The sequence below is a fragment of the Gekko japonicus genome, unplaced genomic scaffold, assembly GCF_001447785.1.
Source record: "Gekko japonicus isolate JY-2015 unplaced genomic scaffold, Gekko_japonicus_V1.1 scaffold174, whole genome shotgun sequence".
Lineage (NCBI taxonomy): Eukaryota > Metazoa > Chordata > Lepidosauria > Squamata > Gekkonidae > Gekko > Gekko japonicus.
The window spans coordinates 1,385,365-1,411,399 of NW_015177013.1; the positions used below are offsets into that span (position 1 = coordinate 1,385,365).

The 26,035-nt window shown below is 42.1% G+C and overlaps 1 protein-coding gene across 1 annotated transcript in view; it reads right to left on the reverse strand.

The window, feature by feature from the left end:
- MSH2 (mutS homolog 2) overlaps nt 1-26,035 on the reverse strand; it is a 96,269-nt gene that overhangs the window by 62,345 nt on the left and 7,889 nt on the right. The window contains exons 4-6 of the mRNA XM_015427676.1: nt 24,002-24,148; nt 12,618-12,767; nt 7,228-7,361 (exon numbers count right to left, since the gene is read on the reverse strand). Of these exons, the coding sequence (XP_015283162.1) occupies nt 7,228-7,361; nt 12,618-12,767; nt 24,002-24,148 (431 nt within the window). The remainder of the gene's footprint in view (nt 1-7,227; nt 7,362-12,617; nt 12,768-24,001; nt 24,149-26,035) is intronic.

The following is a 26,035-nucleotide window of genomic DNA, read 5'->3' on the forward strand; positions in this document are numbered from 1 at the left end:
TCATATCACATATCATAATGAACAGAAGTGCAGTCATTGCTGCTATATAGTTTCATCTATTCCACTGAATTCTTCAGTCTGGCCTCAAAACCACAATTCTCTCTCCCAGGAGCTCAACTTTAACCCTAGTTCATGATACCCAAAGCAGACCTGTGGAGAAACTTGACACCTCACAACATCCCCAGTAAGCAAAAAAGGAATCTAATATGTATTAAAGTCTAAACCTTCAGGTCAGGTGAAGGTCCGGTGAATATCAATCTATTACAGACTGTAATCACTGAGAGTCAGTGATCTCAGTTCCCAGCCTATGATCTGTTAAACTGCTTATGAAAAGATCCAAGTACCACTCTGAATTTGGCAGCACAAAAGAACAACTCCCCAACTGCCACTGTGACTTCCACAGCAACAGTTTACAGTAAGCGAAGTAGGCAGTGTTTGCACATAATGACCAGCCCATATTTGTGGACCTCTGTAAAAAATTTAGAGCATTCTCAGAGCACTCTGATTTACAGAGAGGGTCTTAATGGGTACTGCATGACACCACAGCAGCAGCAGACTCTGCACTTCAAAAGTAAAATGAACAAGCAATGATGGGGGGAGGCAGGGAGGGAATAAATGATTCCAAGATCCCCCCCCACACACAAAAATTTATCCACCAGGATTCTGTAAGCTCCCAGGAACTTGAGCAAGTCTATTATCCTACCTCACTGTTTGTTTCCCCCCACTAATTGCTCAGAATCAGAATATTGCTGGTTCTTAATATTCTGTACAACCTGGGACATGGCCAGTTCTCATCAGACCATTGGTGTGTTTATTTGCTTTTTAATGTGCAAAGCAGTATTTTTCTGCTCCACTGTCTCCACCCTCAAGTAACACAGGAACTTCTATGAGAATCCTAATTTTTCAGGCTTTCATGACTGGCAAAAGCCACCCATTTTACTATGAGGCAGAATAAATAAATAATGATGACGGAAGAACATCAATTCTTAAGAACATAAGAACATAAGAGATGCCAATGTTGGATCAGGCCAAAGGCCCATCCAGTCCAACACTCTGTACCACACAGTGGCCAGAAATACCAGTGCCATCAGGAGGACCACCAGTGGGGCCAGGACATTAGAAGCCCTCCCACTATTGACCCCCCCCCCCAAGCACCAAGATGACAGAGCATCACTTGCCCCAGAGTCCCTATCTATACCTTGTGGCTAATAGCCACCGATGGACCTCTGCTCCGTATGCTTATCTAATTCCCTTTTGAAGCTGTCCATGCTTGTAGCCGCCGCCACTTCCTGTGGCAGTGAATTCCATCTGTTAATCACTCTTTGGGTGAAGAAGTACTTCCTTTTATCCGTTCTAACCCGACCGCTCAGCAATTTCATGGAGTGCCCACGAGTTCTTGTATTGTGAGAAAGAGAGAAAAGTACCTCTTTCTCTACCTGCTCTTTCCCATGCATAATCTTATAAACCTCAATCATGTCACCCCTCAGTCGTCGTTTCTCCAAGCTAAAGAACTTTACCAGAGAAGCTTGACTAGAGTCTTAGCAGGGGAGAAAATACTTGTGTTAAGTATGAACTTCCTCAATGAGAAGGATTGGGCTACTTCAGATGTCACATTTCTTGGTCCTCAAGTGGCTACCACTTGTTATTCAAGGTCAGAACTCTCAGAGCAATAGATGTAATACTTGAACCCTTATTCTGAATATGTAGGTTGGGCCCTTGTGGACTGTACAATGGGATATCTATATGGGGATGCAAAGGAATTGGAGGCAGATGTAAATTTCCCTACCAGTTAGGGTTTGGCACTGCAGCCACAGCTGCTTCCTAGGAAAAAGACAAGAGATGACATGAGACACTGAGGTAATAAGAGGACCTCCGTAAGATCAGCTGTGGCTCTCTTTAATATAGAGCCATCCAGGGTCAGGCCAAGTTCTGCCTAGTCCAGCATCTTGTTTCCCTGTAGTGACCAACCAGATACTTTCAAGAAGGCAGCAGCCCTCACCCACCATTGTGTCCCCCCCCCCGCACGCACACAGACACAGAGTCCAGCAACTGTCATTTGACACTGCAGTTGGCTGGATTTGGGAGAACAATTCCAAACCTTGGAAAATACTGCCTGAGGAGAAAATGTAATACATGCTCCAAGTTCTCATTTGCCAAAAAGCAAAATATCATTCATCACTTTTTTTGTGTAAGCTGTACTGTTGTTTTGGCCCAAAGGCTGGATTATACACAAGCGGCCAGCAGTTAATTTACCTGTGATCCAGCATCACTTCTATTATACATCCACTTAAAGTCAATATGCTTAGTGGTTACAAGTGGGTGGTTAAATGCTACGTAGGTGTCTAATTTTTACAATGAAAATGCCTGCTGCGGGGAGCACCAAGATACCTCTTGGTGGCTGTAAAATAATGTCAATATACCTGGGAACCATACAGCTGCCTACTGAATGTTTATTAACATACCACCAAGAAGCTGAGGCAGAGGAGAAAACATTTGCTTCCTCCCATGTTGAAAGCCTGGTGTCACAGCTTACCCATCAATCTGGCATTCAGTTTTTAAAATATACCTGCTTTCTTCCAACAGGTTTTGCCTGAAGCAAAGCTACACTGATTCTGAAAGCTTGTTTTGCTGTGTTTCCCTACACAGGCAAGTGCAAAAAAAATATCTCAAAGTATTCCATGACACAGAGATACTGTAACATAAATACCAAGACCTAGTCTGTCACAAACCAGAGATAAGGTGGGAGGTCTCTGTCTGATCTTCACAAATCAGGTGAGGGCTCACATGACAGAAACCCTTTACCACAGAAAAGAAGACTGTTCAGAAGGTCAGACTAGAATACTTCTCTCTGATATGTAGTTTCCTATGGGCAGAAAATACAGTTGTACTACCTCTCAGCCTTCCATCAATACAGAATCAAAAGAAAAGAAAAAGGAAAAAAGAGCCTACAAGGCATGGGGAGGAGTCTGGGACTGGAGATCCAACTTGTAATTCCCAACTGGCCACAGAGCTCTCGGGATGACTTTAAGCAAGTCTCGCACTCACAGAAAGCATTTGAGAAGATAAAAATATATGCCTTACAGCTAGTTACCAACCTCCAGGTGGCATCTGGAGATCTCCCGCTATTACAACTGATCTCCAGATGACCAAGATCCGTTCCCCTGGAGAAAATAGCTGCCTTGGAGGGTGGACAGAACAGCATTACGCCCCGCTGAGGTCCCTCCCCTCCCCAAACTCTGCACTCCCCAGGCTCCACCCCCAAAATCTTCAGGTATTTCCCAACCCAGAGCTGGTATCAGTACTTACAGCACTCCTGAAAGGAAGACTGCAATATAGAATAAATACTGTATTACCAAGGTAATGTGAATTGCCTGAGGGAAAAGTTTTACAAATAACTGAAGGATAACGGTTATTCATTTATAACACTTTTCAGTAGACAGTTCATCTTTCACAGCAGCCCTGAAAGGTAGGAAAAGCAGATACATGACTGTTTCCTGTGTGACTTTCTCGCTCCCACCCCCATAATGCCAAAGCTGAGCAATGGTTGAAGCTGAACTGCCCGTTCACAATCCAATCCTATCCACAGTGCCACTGTAACAAATGTTCTTCTATCAGACTCTGACCAAGGTCATGCCTCCATCACCACAAGGCCTCTGACAGCACAGACATCAGACAGAATGTGTTCAAGCAGAAGTAGATATATTTTTCCCTTGGGCTTTTGGAGACATTCACAGATCTTCCCACATGAAGTCTACTTGTAAGCCCACATGCTGTCTACAAAAGGCTTTGGTACCTACGGACACTGGGGGTGGGCAAGAAATCTCTTCTGAATATGAACTCTTTAGCCTTTAGTGAGATGTCACTACTGCCTTTCCACATCCCAATTTAGTTAGCATTTCCTAGAGTTTTGCCATATGTTGAAGGGAGAAGAGGCAAGAAATGCCCTTCTTTCAGTAGTGTGGTGTAGACAGACTTGAAAAGCTAAGTTAAGCAATCTTCTATATACCGCAGTGGAAAACGGAAGCATTACTGGACAGGGCCTTGCCCAGTCCATTCAATTTCACCTTTAATGTTAATGGCCAATTACAGACAACTATTTCCATCTTCGCACTACACCCAGTAATTCAGTCAACTACAGCTTCCACACAGCACACACATGAGAAGAATGTTACCATTTTCCCCACTTTCCACAGCCAGATGGGGCTCAGCACATGGCAGGCCACTCTAGATAACTAAATTTACCACTTGAGTGCACACTTGCTTACTTTTTCATTTGCCTTCATTTATTATCTGCCTCTCTCATTGAGTCTCAAGGCAGATTACAGAATAAAGACTACTACAATACATATAACACTGTAATAAAACTGGATTACATTATTAGAGAACAATGAAATAAAGGCATTATAATACATCCAATGCATAATGTGTGTGTGGGGGCTGCCTAAATTTTCCATAGACCATTAAAATTGCATCCCTGTGCCCTTTATAAAAAATATTGCATCCTCCATCATTCTGCAAAATTACAGTACTGTGGGAGCCTCCCTGACCTTATCACAACATTGTAAATTTCCCTCTTGATCAGCCATCAGTGGTAAAAAGCAGGCTACAGGGTAGACAGACAAATACTCGCACATTAAAATACTCCATTATTAAGCCCTTCCTTTAAAAAGAACAGGATGCAAAACTGAAAGCACCCTTACAACTGCAACACACTATGGTGCTCCCCTAACAGCACAGCACAAGTTACAGAATCTAGCAGCAAAAATGAAATTTAAAAATACATTGCTGTATTTGTTTATGACTACAATGCCCTCTAGAGTCATTCTACTACACTGGGACCTTTTTCTCCACACAAATCATCACTTTTTATTTTGTCAACACATTTTCTGCATTTTGGCCTGGCAAAGACCCTAAATACAGTGTACTCTGTGTGTGTGTGTCTCTGTGTGTGTATATATTTGGGGATTTATTTATTTTTGTATTTTTCGTGTGTGTATGAGTATGTGTGCTCCTGGAAGTCATGGCAACCTCTGGTGACTGACCCCAGTGGGAGTCTGGTGGATATTCAGAGAGGTGGCTGAATAAAGCCTGCCCCCGCCTCCCACCTGCTGGTATCCCAAGGAGGTCTCCCATCCAAGTTCTTGCCAGCGTTGACCCTGCTTGGCCTCCAAGATCTGACGAGATCAGGCTTGCCTGGGCTATTTAGGTCAGAGAAACGTACAGTATATCTTAACTGTTTACATCATTTCTATGAACACTAACAAGGTGACCATAAATTAGATCAAAACTAATACAGAATTCACACAGCCAAAACTCAGTTTCCGGGGATTCCAGCAGAGTAGCTGGGTTAGGTTGTTTGCAACCTATTGTGGCACTTTAAAGGCCAACACATTTATTGCTGCAGTAAAGCTTTTTTTTTTAATTCCTGTCCAGATTCCAGCAGAGTAGCTGGGTTAGGTTGCTTGTAACCTGTTGTGGCACTTTAAAGACCAACACATTTATTGTTGCATTAAAGCTTTTTTTTTAATTCCTGTCAATTTGTTTTATCCCACTCTTCCTCCAAGGAAGCTCAAGGCAACATACATTGTTCTTCCAGCCATCATTTTAACCTAATGTTAGGGGAGTTTTTCAAAACTCTAGTATAACACACACACCCCTTTTCCTGAGTTCTATCTGGGAGAGAGAAAGATTCACTTAAGGCTTTAGGCTATCAAAGCATGCAGTTTTAACAGAATGATCATTTGGATACTAGCAAGAGAGCAAACTGGCACACTGAACAAGATTCAAAGTTAGATTAGGCCAAGAGACCAAACACTGTCATGGGAGAAAGCCCCATACACTAAAATGGGGCATGTTTTCAAGCAGACCTGCTTCAGATTGCTCCCTGAGTCTCCCAGATCCTAGTCCAACACTCTAAGTAAAACAAATCATCCTTCCAGAAAATCACTACTAAATCCAGCTACCTGCTCGAGGTATTCCTGGAACAGCAAGCCAAAGCGCCTTAGCCACACAAACACAGGGAGGTGCACTAAAAGTCATGAAATTCTCTTTTTGCTTTCTGACACACCAGCGAAGCATCCGATTTTAAGGTGAACTGGGGTTTTGTCATTTGAAAGACTGAGGCTTGTAAGCCAACATTACAGTTTTTAAAACAAACACTCTGCTGAACTGAAGCCTGGCTTTCCCACTCAATACACAATTGAGTTTGGGGTCATAAAGCCAAGTTTCATTTTACAGTACATACAGCTAAGAAAGTAAATATTAAGGCAACAAGGACACTGAGCATCTAGCACAGCCTTGGTACTAGAGAGCAGCAAAAATTAAAATACTTCTCCTACTGAACACACACATCTTTCTTTGCTCAACAGAAGAGAAAGAAGGTACAACTCTCCGCAGACAGAACCCTTAAAAAAGAAGGCTTGAAACACCACCCATACCGCAATGGGGAGGAAAACTTCCCTTCAGGCTAACCAAGGATTGCCTCACTTAACAACCAAAGCATTTGCATGCTAACACAGAGTGCAGCCACAGGAAGGAAACCACCAGTTTTGCAGATACTGAACAGCACCTTTATTGCCTCACATTGCCTGAAGCAACTCAAGTAATCATCCTCTGTACTGCAACCTGACATAATGGCTGAGGAATGGCATGACTACATCCCTCCCTCTGGCCTGGGTCATATAGTGAATACAGTAGAGGCAGCTCCATGTTCATTCCTAAGGAGAAGGCTTTAAAAGCCACTGGGGGTCATGGTTAGAGAATGTTGGATTAGGATTTGGAGCAGAAGAAAACATAACCTCAGGGGAAACCAAGCGGAATTCAAGGAAAACCATTTGGAGAGTGCCATTTTTTGGAAGGAAAGCCTCAAGCACGGTTTAGGAATAATACAAATGAAGAGAGACTCTCCACCAGGAAGAGGAAATGCAGGTCACTGCTGATGTGCGTAGAGATCGCTTGCTGATTAAATTGAGGAAAAAAGATTTACTTCCAATACGATAAAGGACCCTTCTTGCAGTCTTATGTAAATGAATACAACAGATCTGGCTCTTGCAGATTCTGTACTACAGTCCTTGAAACATGAGGCAAGGATCTAAGGTACCAGTTACTGGTGGGTATTTCTCCCCCTCCAATCACCCATTTACACCAGTATGTCAAAAACAGACAGATTCGAAACATCAGCAGTCAAAGAAAGAACCATGACAGTCCCCTGCATTTTTAGTTGTTTACCTTTCCTCTATTCTGTTCTTGTCCATCAGAGGCTGTTTGATCCACTGGTTCACAAGCCTCTGTCCTTGAGGGGTTTTGCACTTATTCAACAGTCCTACCAGAGACTGTGTGCCAAGGGCATTTTCTGAAGAATTCTGAGGAAAGAAAAAGTTATGACGGTCATTGAAAATTCCAGCACCCTCTACACATTGCTGACCTTTTTCTTTGTAACCTTGCTTAGAAGCGGAGAGGGAAGAGGGGGAAGCGGCTACAGAGAGCATGGGGTTTGCACTTCAGTACTCTCTGTGTATTCTTTCATTTCATAACACAAATTAGTTCATGGTGAACAGGAGGCATGAGAGACAGTGTGGTATAGTGGTTAGAGTGTTGGCATAGGATCTGGGAGACTCAGGTTCCATCTGCCATCCAAGCTGAGAAGGTGACCTTGGGCCAGTCATGCACTCTCAGCCTACCTTACCTCACAAGGTTGTTATGAGAATAAAATGGAGGAGCAGATAACGATGTACGCTCCTTTGAGTCCCCACTGGGGACAAAGGTGGAGCATAAAAGAAGGAAATAAGTAAAAAAAACCATTTGAGCCTAACTCACCAGGAGCAAATAAAGGAAGCCAGCATCTCAGAAGACCAACAGGCCAGTAGATAGGAGAGCTGTGTTGGGGCAAGGAAAGGGTTCTCACCCAAATAGCACTACAATCAGGCAAGAGAACAAACCACAGTTTGCCTAATCTGGATGTACAACTAAACATTAAACATTTGAACTAAATATTAAAAACATTTGAGTGACTGGATGTTGCAGCTGGCTGTAAACCCGGAAGTTGGCAATTTCCCAGCCACTCACATGCAGAGGAGAAGAGAGGGAGTACGGCAGCCCAAGGACCTCCTAGGCTGAATCTTCTTTTGGGGAGCAAGCTGCCCTCCCCCAAATTATGGCGTTCACAGAAACAAAGCATCACTTGTTGTGCTCCCATGTGTCGATGTGCGCTTTTTTTAATTCAAAGTAGCCCTCCTTCCTAGTAACATTTTTACAAGTCCCTGAGTCTAGGTGCACTGTTACTCTGAAGAAGTTATTTTGAATTTAAAAAACAGCAGCCATTCAGGATTGCAGAAACCATGCTTTTGGGGAACTTCGAGGAAACAGTCCAGAAACCTCAAGAACCCCTTCTCACATTGAATTATTCTATTAACATTTATTTAAAACTTTTGTATGCCGCTTCTCCACCCTATCAGGGTCCTCACGGGAGTCCACATAAAAACATTAAACTGTTTAAAAGTTGTAAGTGATTCAATAGAAACACATGACTTAAACAAACAACCCATTATTAGAGGTATGCCAAGCAAAACAAAAAAAGGCTTCACCCGTTGATGGAAGACACCAATAAAGGGAGACAGATGAATCTCCCTGGGGAGTTCCAGAGTTTTGGTGCCATGGCCAAGAATGCCCTTTTTTTCCCCGGGTTGCCGCCTGTCTAGCCTCAGATGGCACAGGGTAACCAAAGCAGGGCCTCGAACTATGACCAGGGTGAACAGGTAGGTTCATATGGGAGAAGATAGTCCTTGAGGTATGTTGGTCCCAGACAGTGCAGGGCTTTAAATACCAGCACACTGAATTGAACCTGGAAGAAAACTGGAAGCCAGTGTAGATGGAACAAGACTGGAGTTAATACGGCTCCTACATTCCACTCCAGTCAACACTGCGGCCACCACAGCACTCTGTACCCACTGCAGCTTCTAGACAGTCTTCAAGGGCACCACACAGAGATGGCATTGCAGTAATCTAATGTAGATGTTACCACAGTGGCAAGATCTTTTCTACCCAGGAAGGGCCACAGCTGGCTCCCCAGCCAAAACTAGTGAAAGGCACCCCCAGCCACTGCTGCCGCCTGTTTGTTCAACAGCAGGCCTAGGTCCAGGAGCACGCCTGGTCGTTTAGAGGGAGTGCAACCTCGTCCGGAACAGGGGCTAACCCATTTCCTGGGTCAGACCTTCCCCCCACCAGTAGCGCCTCCGTTCTGTCCGGATTAGATTTCAACTTTTTAGTGTGTATCCATTCCAAAACTGCCTCCAAGCACCTGTTCGCTTTTTTTTTTACAATAGGGTTGTTTTAAATACTAAAATCACATGTGTCATATTCTTTAAAAAGGCATCCTCACTTTCCTCTAGGCACAGAAGGGAATGCCCTCTTCTGAAATGTATGCAAACATCTGGGCTGGCATTATCATCTCAAAACAGCCAGTATGATTTTCACTTCAGAAGTATTATTTCATTCATATGTAGAAGTATGCAAATTTAATCAATTAAAACTCATATGATCAACTATGATTTCTTTAAATTGGGTTACAGCCCTAATCAAAACATGTTCTCATCATGGAATTCTTAACCATAGATACAAGCCATACCAAGAAGAATATCAATCATAGAACACACAAGACAAAAAAAACCCCACAATTATTCTAATATTTGCTTCTAGTCCCAGAAATCCTTAGTGTGAATATACTTGACTCTTTGCAGTTATAAGTCAAGGAATTTTCTCCTTTAGAATTCTAAGTTAAAAAGACATACATTTCTTCGGGATGCTAACAAGACACCCTCCCCTCTAATCGCCTTTTGATTTACCTAAATCCCCACAATGGCTAACAATCAAATTAAACAGAGGTCTTGTAAAGCAACACATACAGAGAGTTAAAACCCACAACAAAGCTGGTCAGTAGAACCACACAAACAAACAGGGCAGAGGTTAGTACAAGAAGTAGAAAACAAACACAAGTACAGCTAATGGGGGGCAGCCAGTAAGGATGACTCCTCCACCACTGCAGAGTGCTGCTCTTAATGAGAATAAATATGCAGGGAGGACCAGGCTTGCTTCCCATCTGATCAGGACAACCCTTAGCCTGGCTCTAATCAGGACTTCGCTCTCTACAGATGACATGAAATATATTGAAATCAACACACACAGAGGGAGACCAGGCAATGGCACTGCCTGTCACCTACACATGATTTTTGGCTCTTCGGCATGGAGACTATAAGACAGGATGTGCAGATATAGGTGGCTGCCCATTTTTTGAACATTCCCAATTGCAAAGATGGAATCTACATACATACACTTCCTACACATGTACACTCAGCACTGACAAGCCAGAGATTGTGCCTACACACTCCTTTTCTACAAATACTGATTTAATGCACATAATGTCTTCTGTGGAGGACTAATCATTTCAGCCAGAGAATAATACGAAGGAACATAGTACTTCTGAATATAATCAGACCTGGTCCTATAAACTGCCTGAATGGGAGACCACCTAGGAACCTAAGCGACTCCAAGTTCTTCAGACAGAGAGAGAGAGAGAAGTGAAATTAATTACTTGTGGGCATATACGGCTTGCTAGGAAACATTTAAAAGCTTGGTGTCAAGTAGCAAAAGGCAAAGCAAGTGTTTGCCACTGGCTACGTAGTGAGAAGGCAGGAATCTTACATTAATACTGATCTGGCCAGATGGTATTGAGATCCTGCCTGGAAGCAGCACCACTGGTGGAAAGTGCTGTCAAGTTGCAGTCAACTTATGGTGACCCCCATTGGGTATTCAAGGCAAGAGATGCTCAGAGGTGATTTGCCATTGCTTCTGAACAACAACCCTGGACTTCCTAAGTGGTCTTCCACCCACGTACCAACCATGGCTGACCCTGCTTAGCTTCCAAGATCTGACAACATTAGACAAGTGTGGGCCGTCCATGTCAGGACACTAGGGAATGGCACTGCTACATAATAAATTTTCAATGAAGCGTCATTTTAAGTTCAGAAACACACAGGACAGCATTAAAGCACTGTATTTCTCCAGCCCTAAAGTTCATTCAAAAGTTTGGAAACAACAGATGGTCCCTTCAGAATGCAAGTTGGGGGACTGTTGTTGTGACGGAATAAAAGATTTGAGAACAGCAGCAGGTAAACAAAAGAGCTGCTGAGTCATGTGACTGAGAGTGGTGGGGGCCAGTTGGCTCGGAACTCTCAGTGAGTGACAGATAACTGTGAACAGCTGACAGTTGAGAGCTGACAGTTGAGCAGAGACAGTTGGAAGAAAGTTAGCAGTCAGCTAACTGGAGAGCTCTGAAGAGGACAAAAGCCTCTGGGCTCAGTGGAATCAGCCAGATAGCAGTTTGTGTGGAAAACTGTGGCTGAATAGCACTCTGCAATGGTACCCTCTAATGTAAAGAGGAGCGTGAACAGAGTGTGCACAGTATAAAACCTCAGTGGTCACAAACACCAGATACACTGCTCCAAAGGAACTGATAAAGGTGACTAAGGAAGGGCTAAGGGTCTGGAGGAAAGCTGGGGTAGTCGCACCAGTAAAACTCAAGGGACCAGGCAAATAAAGCCCAAAGGTTAACCACAAAAGTTACTGGAGAGTGGGATCATAGATGGGTGTTGTGAACTAAAGAACATCTGAGTCAAACTGAGAGTGATAGGTATACAGCCTATGTAAAGGCAAAGTAAAGTGTTTATTCTACAAAGTATCAAAATATCCTGTGTAAATATATCCCATCCCCCTGTTGACTTTTCTGTGAAATAAAGAACTGTGCTGTTTGACTTTTACAAGCACTGGTGCCTGACTCTTTGAAAAAGAATTATACTGGGCAGTTGTCCTCAAACCCTGAAGATATTACTTTTAAGTTTTGAGGTTCAGCCATCAGAAAGCAGAACTGGTCAGTCACATCACAGTAAAATAAACTGAATCCAGTATAAATAAATATATATATATATAGGCAGTGACGCCACAGCTCGGTCACGGCAACAGCCAGGGAGAGGTCATTGTGTTATAGTTGTGTATATTGAAAAATGCTACAGGCTCTGCTCATGAGGAGTTATAATATCAAGAATAGGCTAGGATAGGCACTTTCTTCCAGACATGCTAGTTTTTTGCATTCTCTGAGGGAGCAGACATGCATCTCCCACCTGAATCCTGAGGTGGTCTTGTCCTACAATAAATTTAGAGTCCAGTGGCACTCTACATTTGTTCTACTGCTTCAGACCAACACAGCTGACCACCTGGATCTACAATAGACTATTATCTTTTTTTAAAAATGTTTAAATTGGTTCAATGGCACCTTATAAAGGTGGAATGCGGATCATACTCGCTAAATTTCATGCCTGAACTGTAGGAAGCAAACTGGTCCAGTCATGAGGAGATCTGATGGTCTATTTCTTAGAAAGACTAGTGAATCTAACTTAGAAGTAGACGGGACTTAGTTGAGAAGCCATCTTGAGTCCAAATATTATAAAGAAAGAATATTCATTAATAAATTAATACAGGCTTGGAGAAATATGATGTAAACCTGAAGCTGACAGGGGAGAAAAGCCTAAAGGATAATACAATTTCAATCCTGGAGTAAAACTACTTACCTGGAAAAGATTAAGAGCTCTGACAGCAGCATGATCCAGTGTCATGTACTGACTGAGGTCGAAGGTGCCGAGTTCAAATTGCCCAAAATTAGACTCATCATTTAGAAGTTCTAAATACTTGATCACTGCAGACAAAGAAGAGATGGCAACCTGCAAAAGTCAGGAAAAGCTATGTAATCAACACCTTTCATACTGCTGGCACCAAAGCATGATATATCCCATCCAATACAGGGCTCATTTATTTATTATTATTTATTCACTTTATTTGATCATTAGTAATTCTGAGTTCAGCTGTCACAGAAATAGCTGAGAGCAGCTCAGCACTGCCTCTCCAGAGATGCTAGATGGGCTGAAAACCCACTCTGGAGGAAAACTGAGTAAACTATCTCATTGACATATTATGTCTCAGTGAGAAAGGCGAACTATAAATACAGTATATAAATAAAATTCAAAAGCAGGATTCCTCACATTACTTCAATCACAATAAAGTAGTATGTAGTAGCCATCACTTTTCAGCACAGAAGTAAAATAGGAACTAGGGGTGTGCGCTCTGTATAAACTGAACCAAAAAAATACCCAAATACACTTAAATACCATCAGGTATTTTCTCAGCCAATCACCTAGGGGGCTGGTGATTCAGCTATCAAAAAATGACCAACCCAAAAACTAAAAAATATTTGGGTTTTTTTCGGGGCTGCTGGATAGCCGCAGTTACAGGGCATTTAAAGGACTCTCATTCCATTTAAATAAGTTCAGTGACCTCTCACACATTTAAATGGAGAAAGCCTCCCCCTCAGAAACAGTGGAGGATGGGGGCACCCTCTTCTGGGCCATAGAATTGAACCCCTCCTTAGGCCAATCTTTTTGAAACTTGGGGTTTTGGGAGGAGAGGCACCAGCAGCCATGTTGCAAATTTGGTGCCTCTACTTCAAAAAACAGGGGGACCCCAGATACCATACTGATATTGGGACTTAGGAATATCGGCAAACATCAATATTTTTCGAGTTCAATATACGTGAACCTGAAAAATACCAATTTTTGTGTATGTGTGTATGCCCTTAGTAGGAACAAATACTGTAGGAACCTACATTGAAATGGCCATGAAAAGAGACTGGAAGCACTTTACTACTGAATTTAATATAAGAACGGAATGAAGAGATGCCTGTTAAAAATAGCATCAGTGTATAGACTGCATCTCTTCCCCCCTGCAGAAATCCCACTGCTTTCCCTTCTGAATAGAGGTCTTAAGACTACTTCCCTCACTGCATGTTTCATACAGCTACTTATTCAGTGTACATCAAATGATCAGAGCAGTCCCTATGTAGGTTTTTCCACTTTTGTAGTACTCTTCCCTGTGGTATTACTCTTCCACTTTTGTCATCAAATGATCAGAGCAGTCCCTATGTAAGTTTTTCCACCTTTGTGTCACTCTTTTTTAAAGGTCTTCCCTGTGGTATGGCAACCAAATCAAGCAGAGTACTATTAGGGATGCCAACCTTCAGGTGGGGTATGGAGACCTCCAGTAATTACAACTGATCTCCAGGCCACAGACATCAGCTCTCCCAGGAAAAGATTATTGCTTTGGGGGGTGACATAAAGCGCTATCCCCTGCTAAGTTCCTTCTCTCTCAAACCCCACCCCTCCCTAGATTCCACTCCCTAAATCTCCTGGAATTTCTCAACCCAGAGTTGGCAACACTAAGTACTACTGCTACCTCTGTACTGCAAATGGGGAGGAGGGCACAGAGGCAACAATGCATCAGCTACTATGCTACACCAGCTTTTTTCTACCATGCGTGGTAAGGTCATTATCAGTGGCAGCAGAATACACAACCACAGGGAAAACTAAGTGGGATTCAAGGAAGACCATTTGGGGAGTGCAATTTTTTAAAAAAGGAAGCCTAAACATTATTTTAGGAATAATACAAATGCAGGAGAAACTTTCCCATCAGGAAGAGGAACAGCAAGATAGACTTAAGTACCAAGGGGAGAGGGGGACCCTCCCAGCAAACTTATGTAGATGGATACCACAGATCTGGCCCTTACAGATTCTATACTACAAGCCTTTGAAACATGAGCCAAGCTCTGTCAAGCTGGGGAGGGGCTTTCCCAAATATTCTTGGCACACCACTGGCAGAAAAATACCTTTACTACTATCACTTTACACAGCAATTTCAACATTTAAAAAAGTTTCCCCATCCTTCCCTGAGGCTGCCATTCCTTTCATTAAATGCCATACGATGGTTTATGATTGTTATGATGAAAGCCATCCAAGTTACTGCTTTGCTGGATGCATCTTTTTCTCCCATTTGTTCTTATAGCCAATGACTGATAGAAATACATTTAAACTGAGCCCTTTTGCCTTGCCTAGCCACCCAGCCCTGTGAAGGATGTCGTGCCCGTTATTTATTTATTTTTGCCGTCAAGTCACAGCTGACTCATGGTGACCCCCTGTAGGGTTTTCAAAGCAAGAGACATTCAGAGATGCCTTGTCTGCCTCCATGTAGTGACCCTGGAATTCTTTGGAGGACTCCCATCCAAATACTAGCCAGAGCAGATCCTGCTTAGCTTTCCGAGATGTAACAACAGGGGGGCTAGCCTGGGCTACCCAGATCAGGCATTATACAGCCCATTAAACAGAGAGTGAATACACAGACAGCAGCTTACCCATCCCATAAGAACCGCTTTACACATGAACACATTTTATATGTGTATATATATGAAAATTGTGCCTTTTTACCATACCTAAACACGTTCCTAAGCTCTTCTAGTAAATAAATACCCGATTTAGACATTAAGTAATGGCACGAGGAAACATGCCCTCATGAACAGTTTCCACAATACACCCGATCACAAGCCGCCACCCCCCACAGCCAACACACCCTTAACCTAGGATGCCCTCTGGTGGCCATTACGCATTAAAGCAGCTACCAAGCAATAGGCAAAGGCTCTTGCAGACACAGATCTTTCAGCCCTTCCCTTTATTATTTTCATGTATTAATTCATTTGTATCCTGCTTTTCTCCCCCACGGGGACACAAAGCAACTTACGAAGTACGAAGTACAAAAATAAAGTACCAAAATACAAGAGAAACACAATGGAAAAGGGAGGGAGAAAGGCTTCTAAACGGAGAGCTGGTATCACTCTCTCTTTGGGCAAAGAGATTTTCCTTCCACCTCTGGGCTTACATCCCTGGCCTAGGCTTTATGGTGTGTGCTTTTTTCCTGAAGATGTTTACCATAAGCAAAGTTGTACCATTCCCCTTTCCTGAAGATGTTTACCATAAGCAAAGTTGTATGAACATTCCCCTTTTCCCAGCAGCCTCTTCTGATTCCCCCCAAAGCCAATGATGTGCCTCATGAGCAAGGAGATAAGGAGGCTCAAATCCCTTTGGGAAGCTTGGAGACTATTTAAAACTACGATATACTGGAAGCTCAGATACAATGTATATCACAGGTTAGGAAAGGTACAAATAAGTATAAAAAAGGCCTGCATGGTTAACAAACAAAGTAATGGAAGCAGTAAAAGGTAAGAAGGATTCCTTTAAGTGGTGGAAAGCTAGTCCGAGTGGGGTAAATAAAAGGGACCACAGGCTGTGGCAAATAAAATGCAAGTCAGTGATCAGACCGGCAAGAAGGGACTTTGAGGAACATACTGCAAAAAACATAAAGACCAACAATAAAAATTTCTTTAAATACATTAGAAGCAGAAAACCAGCCAAGGAGGCAGTGGGGCCCTTGGACGACTAAGGAGTAAAAGGATTACTAAAGGGTGATAGGGAAATGGCAGAGAAGCGGAATGCATTTTTGTCTCTGTCTTCACTGCTGAAGATGGGAGGTGGTTGCCCGCTACAGAACTGCCGATTTCAGGAGGATTGAGGTGACGAAAGATAAGGTCCTACAACTGATGGACAAATTAAAAACTGACAAATCACCAGCCCCAGAACTAATATAATGGATAAAGTACCCAACAGTACCAGTGCAATTACAGAGTGCCCCACAGCCAGTGTCACTGGAACAGCAAGCTTAAAAGGACTGATCTCAAAGCACAGAGTCACAAAACCAAGTTGGGGGGGATGGGTTTTTGCAAACTCTGTGCAAGAAAGGAAGGCAAGCAAGGGTGGGGGAAAAACAGCCCTCTTGAAACTGACATGACTAGTCTGAAACAGACAACAGTGTTTTGAAGGCTGGAGAATTCCATGGCCCCTGTTGCTTTGAAGTTTGGCAAACATTTTGTTTGTAGTATCAAATTGATTGGCACAGTCATAGGACAATAGGAAAACCAAAAAGAACTGTGATGATGTGACGCTTAATAAAATTATACAATAAGTGTACAATAATATACAGAATAATAGAAAATTGATGGTGGTCTCCAAAATGCCTTGCCGTTTCGATGGTTGATCTTCTTCCAAACAAAGATGTGAAATACAACAACATACATTTTGAAAAACTTATACCACAATAAGAATCATTCCAATACAATTGTTAATAAAATAGTATGAAACCTTACAAATACTGTCTCTCAATAATTCATTTTCTCTGGTGACGTTTCAAAGATATCAGTGATGATTTTCTATAAATTCAACAAACACTATTACGATACACATGATCCACGAGGGGGGCTTCTAGATGTTTGTGTTTTATTTTGGACTTATGTTCTAAAATACGGGTCATAAATCAGCAACTTATATACAGTACTACATAAAAGACTTATCTGCAAAACTTACCAACATTTATAATAGCTATAGTATCTAGTAGAGCCTTCCGTGGGCTAATGGTATTGTAATGCCTTACCAGGTGAGGCTCATGTGGACATTATATACTCGTTACCTTCTCTACATTGATCCTGTCATTACTTAAATTACATTAAAAGTTGTCAACTTTTGTAAGAGTTCTTCCCTAATCCAGGCACACAAAAAGGGGGGTGGTATTATCCTGATACCTATCAGGTGAATCTCATATAGGCACTATACTTCTAGCTCTTACTCTGTACAAATCCTATCATTACTTATGTGAAGTTGCCAACTTATATGAGAACTATGCTCTAACACATGCATACTGAAATCCAAATCTATTATTACATTAAACCTCGTGTATTACTGAGAACAACTACTGTTATATGTAACTAGCTAACTCCAGGGATGCATTCAGACCAGACGGATAGACCGTGTTCAACTTGAAAATCCAATACGCTTCACGCCGCAAGAGTATTTGACGAATGTCTTTCCTGCAATACCTGTTGGTCTGAATCACTTCTATCACTACAAAATTAAAATCATCATATCTATGTCCCATTGTAACAAAATGGTCCACGAGGGGGGCTTCCAGATGTTTGTGTTTAATTTTGGACTTATGTTCTAAAATACGGGTCTTTACTGCCCGAGTAGACTCCCCAATATACCTTAACCCACAAGGGCAGGTTATTAAATAAATGACCCGCTTCGTGGAACATGAAGAATAGCTTGTTAATTCTTTCCTATAATTAATCTCTGGACAATCTATATATTTTGTTTCTTTACTCAAAGGACATGCTGCACATCTTAAACATCTATAGTGACCTCTAGATGTATCAACCGCTAGTGCGTTAGATCGTAGATCCGCATGTACTAACAGGTCTTTAATACTAGTAGTCTTGCGAAAGCCTATGTTAGGTGTTATTTTGCATCCTGGTATGTCTCCCATGATATGCCAATGTTTTAAAACAATCCTTCTAATAGAATATGCCATGTGAGTGTAGTCAATCGCCCACAAAATGCCTTCCATGGATCGGGTGTCTGTTTCTTTAACAAGATCAGATCTATTTCTCTCATTAGCTCTATGGTATGCTGCATCCACAATAAACCTAGGATAGCCTCTCAGTAAAAAATCAGAATGTAGTTTACCTGCTTCCTTCTGAAAATCTATATCCAAAGTAGAGTTTCTTTTTAATCTTAGAAATTGTCCATATGGAATATTATTACGAATATGATCTGCATGTGAGGATGTGTAATGTAAATAAGAGTTTTTATCTGTTAGTTTCTTATAAGGGCGTACTGCCAATTGGCCTTCTCTTGAGTAAACAGTTGTATCAAGAAATTGTACCTGTTCTTTATGTATGGTAGAGGAGAATTTTATAGAGCCATGAACTGAATTAATCCATTCTGAAAATGCCACCGCAGCTCCCTCTTCATCCATAATCATTAATACATCATCAATATAGCGTTTGTAAAATATCAGATGGGCAAACCACAGGTTCACAAATTCATCATTAATCCACTGCGTTTTTAATGGTGCATGTTAACAACCGATTTGCCTTTTCTGAAATTGAATGAGATAGAATTTTTGGCAATGTACCTAAATTGAGACAAGATGGAGGCACTAAGAATATTTCTAATTGGACACAATTGGAATATTTGTATAAAAAAGATATATGTATGGCCTTATATGCTTCCTCCCTTATGGAGTACTGCCAATCAGATATAATACCAAGGGGACTTAGACTGCAGAAAGGTCCAGCAATGTTTTTGGGAAAAGAAGAGTTTAAGAACAAATAGGCAGCGATTTTAAATAAGTGTTCCTATGACTTAATGTTGTTAATAATAGATCAAGCTTCCCAGGAGGCAGAAATAGTGAAAGGGGAAATTAAGACCTTAGAGGAGAAACTTAAAATGGAAGTGACACCGGAAATGTTTGATAACCAATATAAAGAGCTAGTTGAACAATTGAAACTATATGAGAATAGCACTAAGGAAACAAAAATTTAAAAACTGGATCGGGACATCTGCTGCTCGTGTGCTGTTCACCTGAAATGCTGTCCTGCCATGTGGTCTGTTGGAGAACAAAGGATTGCTTGGTGAGCTGAGCACATGCTTGCACAAGATGGGATCCCTGGAGGAAGATCCTTTGGTGCTACTGGATTATCACAATGGACTGTTCTGGACTGATAATTGCTCCTGACATGGTAAATATGTTCTTGTACTGTTTAGTTAAGGCAAACTGCCTTAGGCTTGTTATTTTGAAATCCTGTCTAGTCTATGCTAAGTTCTATACTGAATAAACTTATTCTGGCTTCTAACTGGTCTTTGATGTTGTAACTGAGATTCCATGACTATTTCCTGTGCCTACCTGGCCACACGCTACCATTGAGCATTAAGTGTACATTAGCCAGAGGCTAACCTAAAGGTTTGGAATCCCTCCCTTGGGGAAAAGCCGGGACTAATTAAAAAGGGATTCTGGTGGCAAAATGTTCTGAAATCCAGAGAGGGTAGCCTGCCTCTCTGGGTTGTTGTGTAATGTATTGAAAAAGTATAGGCTTCCCCTCATTCCTGGACAGGCTTGAGGGGCAGAACTCTATACAGAGGGGATATTAACTACAAAAGGTTGTAAAAATGTGTCTAAGTATTGCGAGATTGGTTCTAATTAACTCCTGACACTATGGGGCGTCGTGGTGGGGATGTAAGGGATTTATGAATTTTAGGTAAGCAATAGAAAATAGGAACTCTGGCATACTCATTAATCAAAAACTTAGCTGTTTTATTATCTATATAATCCAGGGCTAAAGCGTCTCTGGTAGATATTTTAATTATATTTAATACCTCATCTGTAGGGTATGGATTATTGAGAGACAGTATTTGTAAGGTTTCATACTATTTTATTAACAACTGTATTGGAATGATTCTTATTGTGGTTTAAGTTTTTCAAAACATTTTGTTTGAACAGAGACAGTCTGTCTGGAAATGTATCTACTCAGGAACCAGCATGAACCTTCACAAACAGCTTGAAAGTCTGTGCCAGTTGACCTGCCACAAACTTTGCTTCATGAACCATGAAGAGGCCAAACTTCATCACAATCTTTACCTCATGAGTCAGTTCATGCCCATACCTAGTTCTGGCCCCACTGGTGGACCTCCTGATTGGCCACTGTGTGACACAGTGTTGGACTGGAAGGGCCACTGGCCTGATCCAACATAGCTTCTCTTATATTCTAACGTTAAAATGCTACTGAGCACAGAAGGCTGCAGAGAAGTGGGGAGGGAGATCAGATGAAATCACCTTCACCTACTTCATCCAACAGCAGAGCCTGCTATACCAGCAGAAACCTGATTGGTAGAAGAAGACAATAGAGCTATTTCACCCGATTCCTCCTCCTAACTGCACTGCCATCGTCATTCTGTCCACGAGGCGCCACCAACTGCATGCATCGGCTGCGTGGGGGGGGGGGGTGTTTGCTGGGGAAAGTATTCACTTCTGCAAGTACGGCTATGCTCAGAGTTCACAGGATCCAACCCAACGAGTTGCAGAACTTTCCAGCAGTCCAGAATTTATGAAGTGGAACAGCACCCAAATCCCCACCATCACCACAAGCTCATAACATCACATGAAATGCAGGCACTCCACACAATGTGATAAATTGCTCATACAAGTCTCAGCATGGAGAGCCCAACCCCAGATAAGACAATATGTTCACCGTAGAACACTGCAAAAACAGCCCAGAGCAAATTAACTGGGCCACAGAATAGTTATTTGGAGAATTAGTAGTATGGCAACATTACCCTACTAGGTGGTCTGGAAATGACGGCCTGATGGTCCTGAAGACGCTGGGCTTATGCGAGTCTAAGAAATTCAAGTAATCTTCTTCACATCAAGCACCAGCCATTTCTATGTACCCAGGCATCTAATGGGTTGTACTGTCTTGTTTAATGTCTAATTTAGTGGGTTCCCCCTTCCCGCTTTTTCCCCCCAAAGGAAAGAATTTTGGTGCTCCAACTTCCCCCCGCATTGTACTTTCATTTAATTAGCTGGCGGGCCCCCTGAGGCCCCCTCCCCCAAAATTCCCTAGCTACGGGGCTGGTTGTACTGTCTTGCTTAATGTCTAATTTAGTGGGTTCCCCCTTCCCGCTTTTCCCCCCCAAAGGAAAGAATTTTAACCTTTGTTTTACAGCTTCTTCGTGCTGCCATGTTCTGAAATCATTTGTACTTTGTTGGACTTTATATTTCTTGTTCACCACCACTGGAATGTGTGCTGGTGGAGGGGCAGCACATAACATCTCTTAAGCAAACAAGAAGAAAGAAAACATTGGCCACCTTCCACACAAAGGCAACTACGTAGACATCTAGAACTCTGCACCGCAGCTATTAGTACAGATGAATAATTATCAGGTTGACGCTGGCGACTAGCAATTGCCCCCAAGCAGCCAGATGCTGACAGTCCCTTTAACGAAAGCAACCAGGAAGTCACTTTTAAAAACAGAAAGAATCCACTGGATGTGCCTTAGTTCAGCACTAAAACAAAAACTATTAATGACAAAGCTTAGCCAGTAGTTTCCTATTAGAAGCCTCCAACATAGCCTTTCCAAAGAGCACTACTATTTAGATATCCTTCTGGAATCTAATCAAGACCCAATAAAATGGCTCAGGTAATACCTCAGTCAGTGAATCAGTTTTACCATGCAGGAGATCGGAAAGGAGGTGGAATCTGCCTCTATTTACCTTTTCCTTGCCCTGAAGCAGAAAGGTGTCACATAACCGTTTGCATTTTGCCACAGAAACTGCCTTAAAAAGAAACAACCTAGAAATGTCTGGAATTTTATGTTCAAGGTATGCAAGACTCTAGTGAATAAAAGAAAACACTTTGGTACAGTTCAGAGATTCTTCCTTCATATATTATGCTGCATCTTGGCAGCATCTTTCGGTGTTGTGATAAGTGCCAGTTTGGTTGACAGGGACTCTCTAGCAAAATGGTCCAACACAGGCACGGCCAGGATTTTCCTATACATTTCTTTGGGCACGTTGTAAGTTTCATCAAGATAAATTACATATTCAAATTACCTTTCTTTGTTTTTAATTCTGCAGCCTCAGTGTAAGTACACCAGCCCCCTGTCCATCAGGAGGGGTCATTTCAACCACCAATGGACCCCATAGGGGTACCCCAGAAGTCCATATACCAGGCAACTTGATGTAAGTGGACACAAAGATGGAACTCAGGACTGGCAGGCCATAATATCATGCCTAGGATATGACCCTGGAAAAAGCACATGAGATCTTGCCTTGACAGCTGCGACTACCCCAGCCCCCCACGGCTGACATCTGCATACTCTGGACAATGGACCTGTCTTGTCCCAGAGTAATTTCTTTCAGTCAACTGCTAATCTCATCTCATCTTCCCTTCTCACATTTCCTTTATAATCACAAGTCTTTTACATCTTTTCCACAGCCCAAGACCAGGTGGCTCACCAAGCAGTATTGCTTCCTTTCTGATTAGTTTAAATTAGCAATCCATTAGTCTTCCAACCCCCGGGACCCAACCCAAAATCTACTTTACATGTAGAAGAAAACTCCAGCCTCTTGTCCTTACGTTTCCAAACTACATTGTTTTAGCCATGATTAATCCCATCACACCCCTGATTAATACCAGCGATTCTTTGTTCTGGGGGACCCCTCGCATTAGCAAGCCCTCTGGACACACTTTTGGGTATAACTAGCCCAGAGCAGTCCCAGTCTCTGTGTGCCCGCCCAGACGATCTACTGGCAGGTCACCCCCAAATTTATTTGGTCTGTTTTCCATCTTTCCAGCTCCATCGACTCCTGATCTCCTGGGTAGGTAAAGTATATTTCCCCAACCCCCGCTATTATCCTGCTCCACTCTTTATTTCCATAGATCTTGTATGTGTGTTTGTTCCATGTGTGCCGCTTGTGTAGTATAATCCCTAAGTATCCTTTAATAAAACTTTCTCTATTTTACCCTTGGACTGGTTATTAAGATCTCTTATAAAGGGAAAAATCGCCGTAAACATTGATAGTAAGGTCTGATTATTTAGAAAATTTATATGCTGCTTCTCCAGAGACCTGTGCAGGAGATTTAAAGAATTTAGTGTTTCCTACCCCAAGAAAGTGGTTTTTAAATTTATATATGTATAGACAGTCAGGCTTTTATTATTTGCAAGTCAGACCTAGAGCATTAGTGTCTATTATTTCTCAGGTGTTTCATTTCTCAATTAATAGCTTTAGGGGATTATCATTACTATTATAAATGACAATTGTATTAATTGATCCACACTATTACATACTGATACAATTATATAGTTGAGATCCAATAAAATGCTTAAGTGCCCCTCCCAACTGTGGATCATTGAGGCACAAAGAATTATTTTTCTCTGCGCAACACTGAACACACACCTGGCCCACAGTTTCTAAGTAGTCGTGCAAAGCTACAGAAAAGACTGATGCACCAAGATTCAAGAAACAAGCATTCAAGACCTATTTCAGCAATTCTGCCTCCCATTTCTCCTTTCCCCAAAACAAGTCATAGACTGAAGCTACCAAGAAGAACACTAGACAGAAAAACTCTTAAACCCAAATGATGACTCCACGGTCTATTTGCAAAACCTCTCCATTCCCAGTTACTTACAGGTTTGTCCATTTCAGGTAGTGCTGCACTGGATATCTGCTGTTTCTTTTTCATCCTCAGCAAGCGATTGAGATCTTGCACAATATCTTTTGTTGAAAATTCACTCTTTTTCCTGTCTGTGATCATAATTCCTCCTCTTTGAATGACCTGTTATATATAAAATCATCAGCAGTAACCTTTCTCCACTTAGAGCCAGCCTGCCTTTCATACTAAAGATACATCAGAGTATTTTTTTCCAAATCAGACTTTGTATTGTTTCTAACCATTCATGCTAGCATACATACGTTTCTCTCTAAAGATCCATACTGAAAGGGGTAAACACTTGCACAATGAAACTCACAGGCAATTCATACACAGCTCCCAAGCTATTAATGAAACAGCACAAGGACCCACAGTCTCTTATGCAGACACAAAGGACAACATAAATAACGTTTTGGATAATATGTATACAGGTAGAAGGCCAGTTCAGAATGTTTCAGAGCAGATGGAAAAGAAATTCCACCATGCAAAGGATGGGGGTCAAGACCTCAGGAAAGGAAGAGGAGTTTCTAAAATCTCAGTTCAGCCTGGAGAGAGGAAGAAGTGCCCTACAGGCTGACCCTCCAAACACAGAAGGTAAAGGCTTCGATTCTTTGCTTCAGTTCCCAGCACACCAGGGTTACAACCTTATCCCAGTCACATCCTGCACACACTGAAGAGAGCAAAGTGTTCTACATGGGATACTAACCAAGAGGCCTCAAGATCACAGCCTGAAAGCTCCCCACCACCTCTCTTTTTAACATCCAGCCTGATGAAGAGTTCTGGAGAAATCAAAAGCTTGCCTAGTGTGTTGTTTTTATTTATTTATTTGATTTCTAGGCCGCCCTCCCCCAGTAGGGCTCAGGGCAGTTCACAACATTCAATACATTATTCCAATACATAATCATAAAATAGGTTAAAAACCTTAAACAGCAATCAAAGTATTTTGAATGACCTGTTATATATAAAATCATTAGTAGTAACCTTTCTCCGCTTAGAGCCAGCCTGCCTTTCATATTAAAGATACATCAGAGTATATTTTTTCCAAATCAAACTTTGTATTGTTTCTAACCATTCATGCTAGCATACATACGTTTCTCTCTAAAGATCCATACTGAAAGGGGTAAACACTTGCACAATGAAACTCACAGGCAATTCATACACAGATCCCAAGCTATTAATGAAACAGCACAAGGACCCACAGTCTCTTATGCAGACACAAAGGACAACATAAATAACGTTTTGGATAATATGTATACAGGTAGAAGGCCAGTTCAGAATGTTTCAGAGCAGATGGAAAAGAAATTCCACCATGCAAAGGATGGGGGTCAAGACCTCAGGAAAGGAAGAGGAGTTTCTAAAATCTCAGTTCAGCCTGGAGAGGAGAAGAAGTGCCCTACAGGCTGACCCTCAAACACAGAAGGTAAAGGCTTCGATTCTTTGCTTCAGTTCCCAGCACACCAGGGTTGCAGCCTTATCCCAGTCACATCCTGCACACACTGAAGAGAGCAAAGTGTTCCACACGGGATACTAACCAAGAGGCCTTAAGATCACGGCCTGAAAGCTCCCCACCACCTCTCTTTTTAACATCCAGCCTGATGAAGAGTTGCCTAGCTTGCCTAGTGTGTTGTTTTTATTTATTTATTTGATTTCTAGGCCGCCCTCCCCCAGTAGGGCTCAGGGCAGTTCACAACATTCAATACATTATTCCAATAAATAATCATAAAATAGGTTAAAAACCTTAAACAGCAATCAAAGTATTCAAGATGGCATTAAAATATTAGTATCCTACCCCTGGAGGAGCAGAGAAAAGAGGATAGAAAAAAGGAGAAGAGAGGCCAAGCTTGATGTCAACTGTTCCTGTCGAGAAAGCCCTGGCTCTGGTCGAGGATAGCCAGATATCCTTTAGGCCAGGGATCAACAGGAGATTCTTCTCCCCGAACCCTAATGCTCTTCAAGGGATATGCCGAGAGGCAGTCCCATAGATATGTTGGCCCCAACCTTAAACGTTAGTAC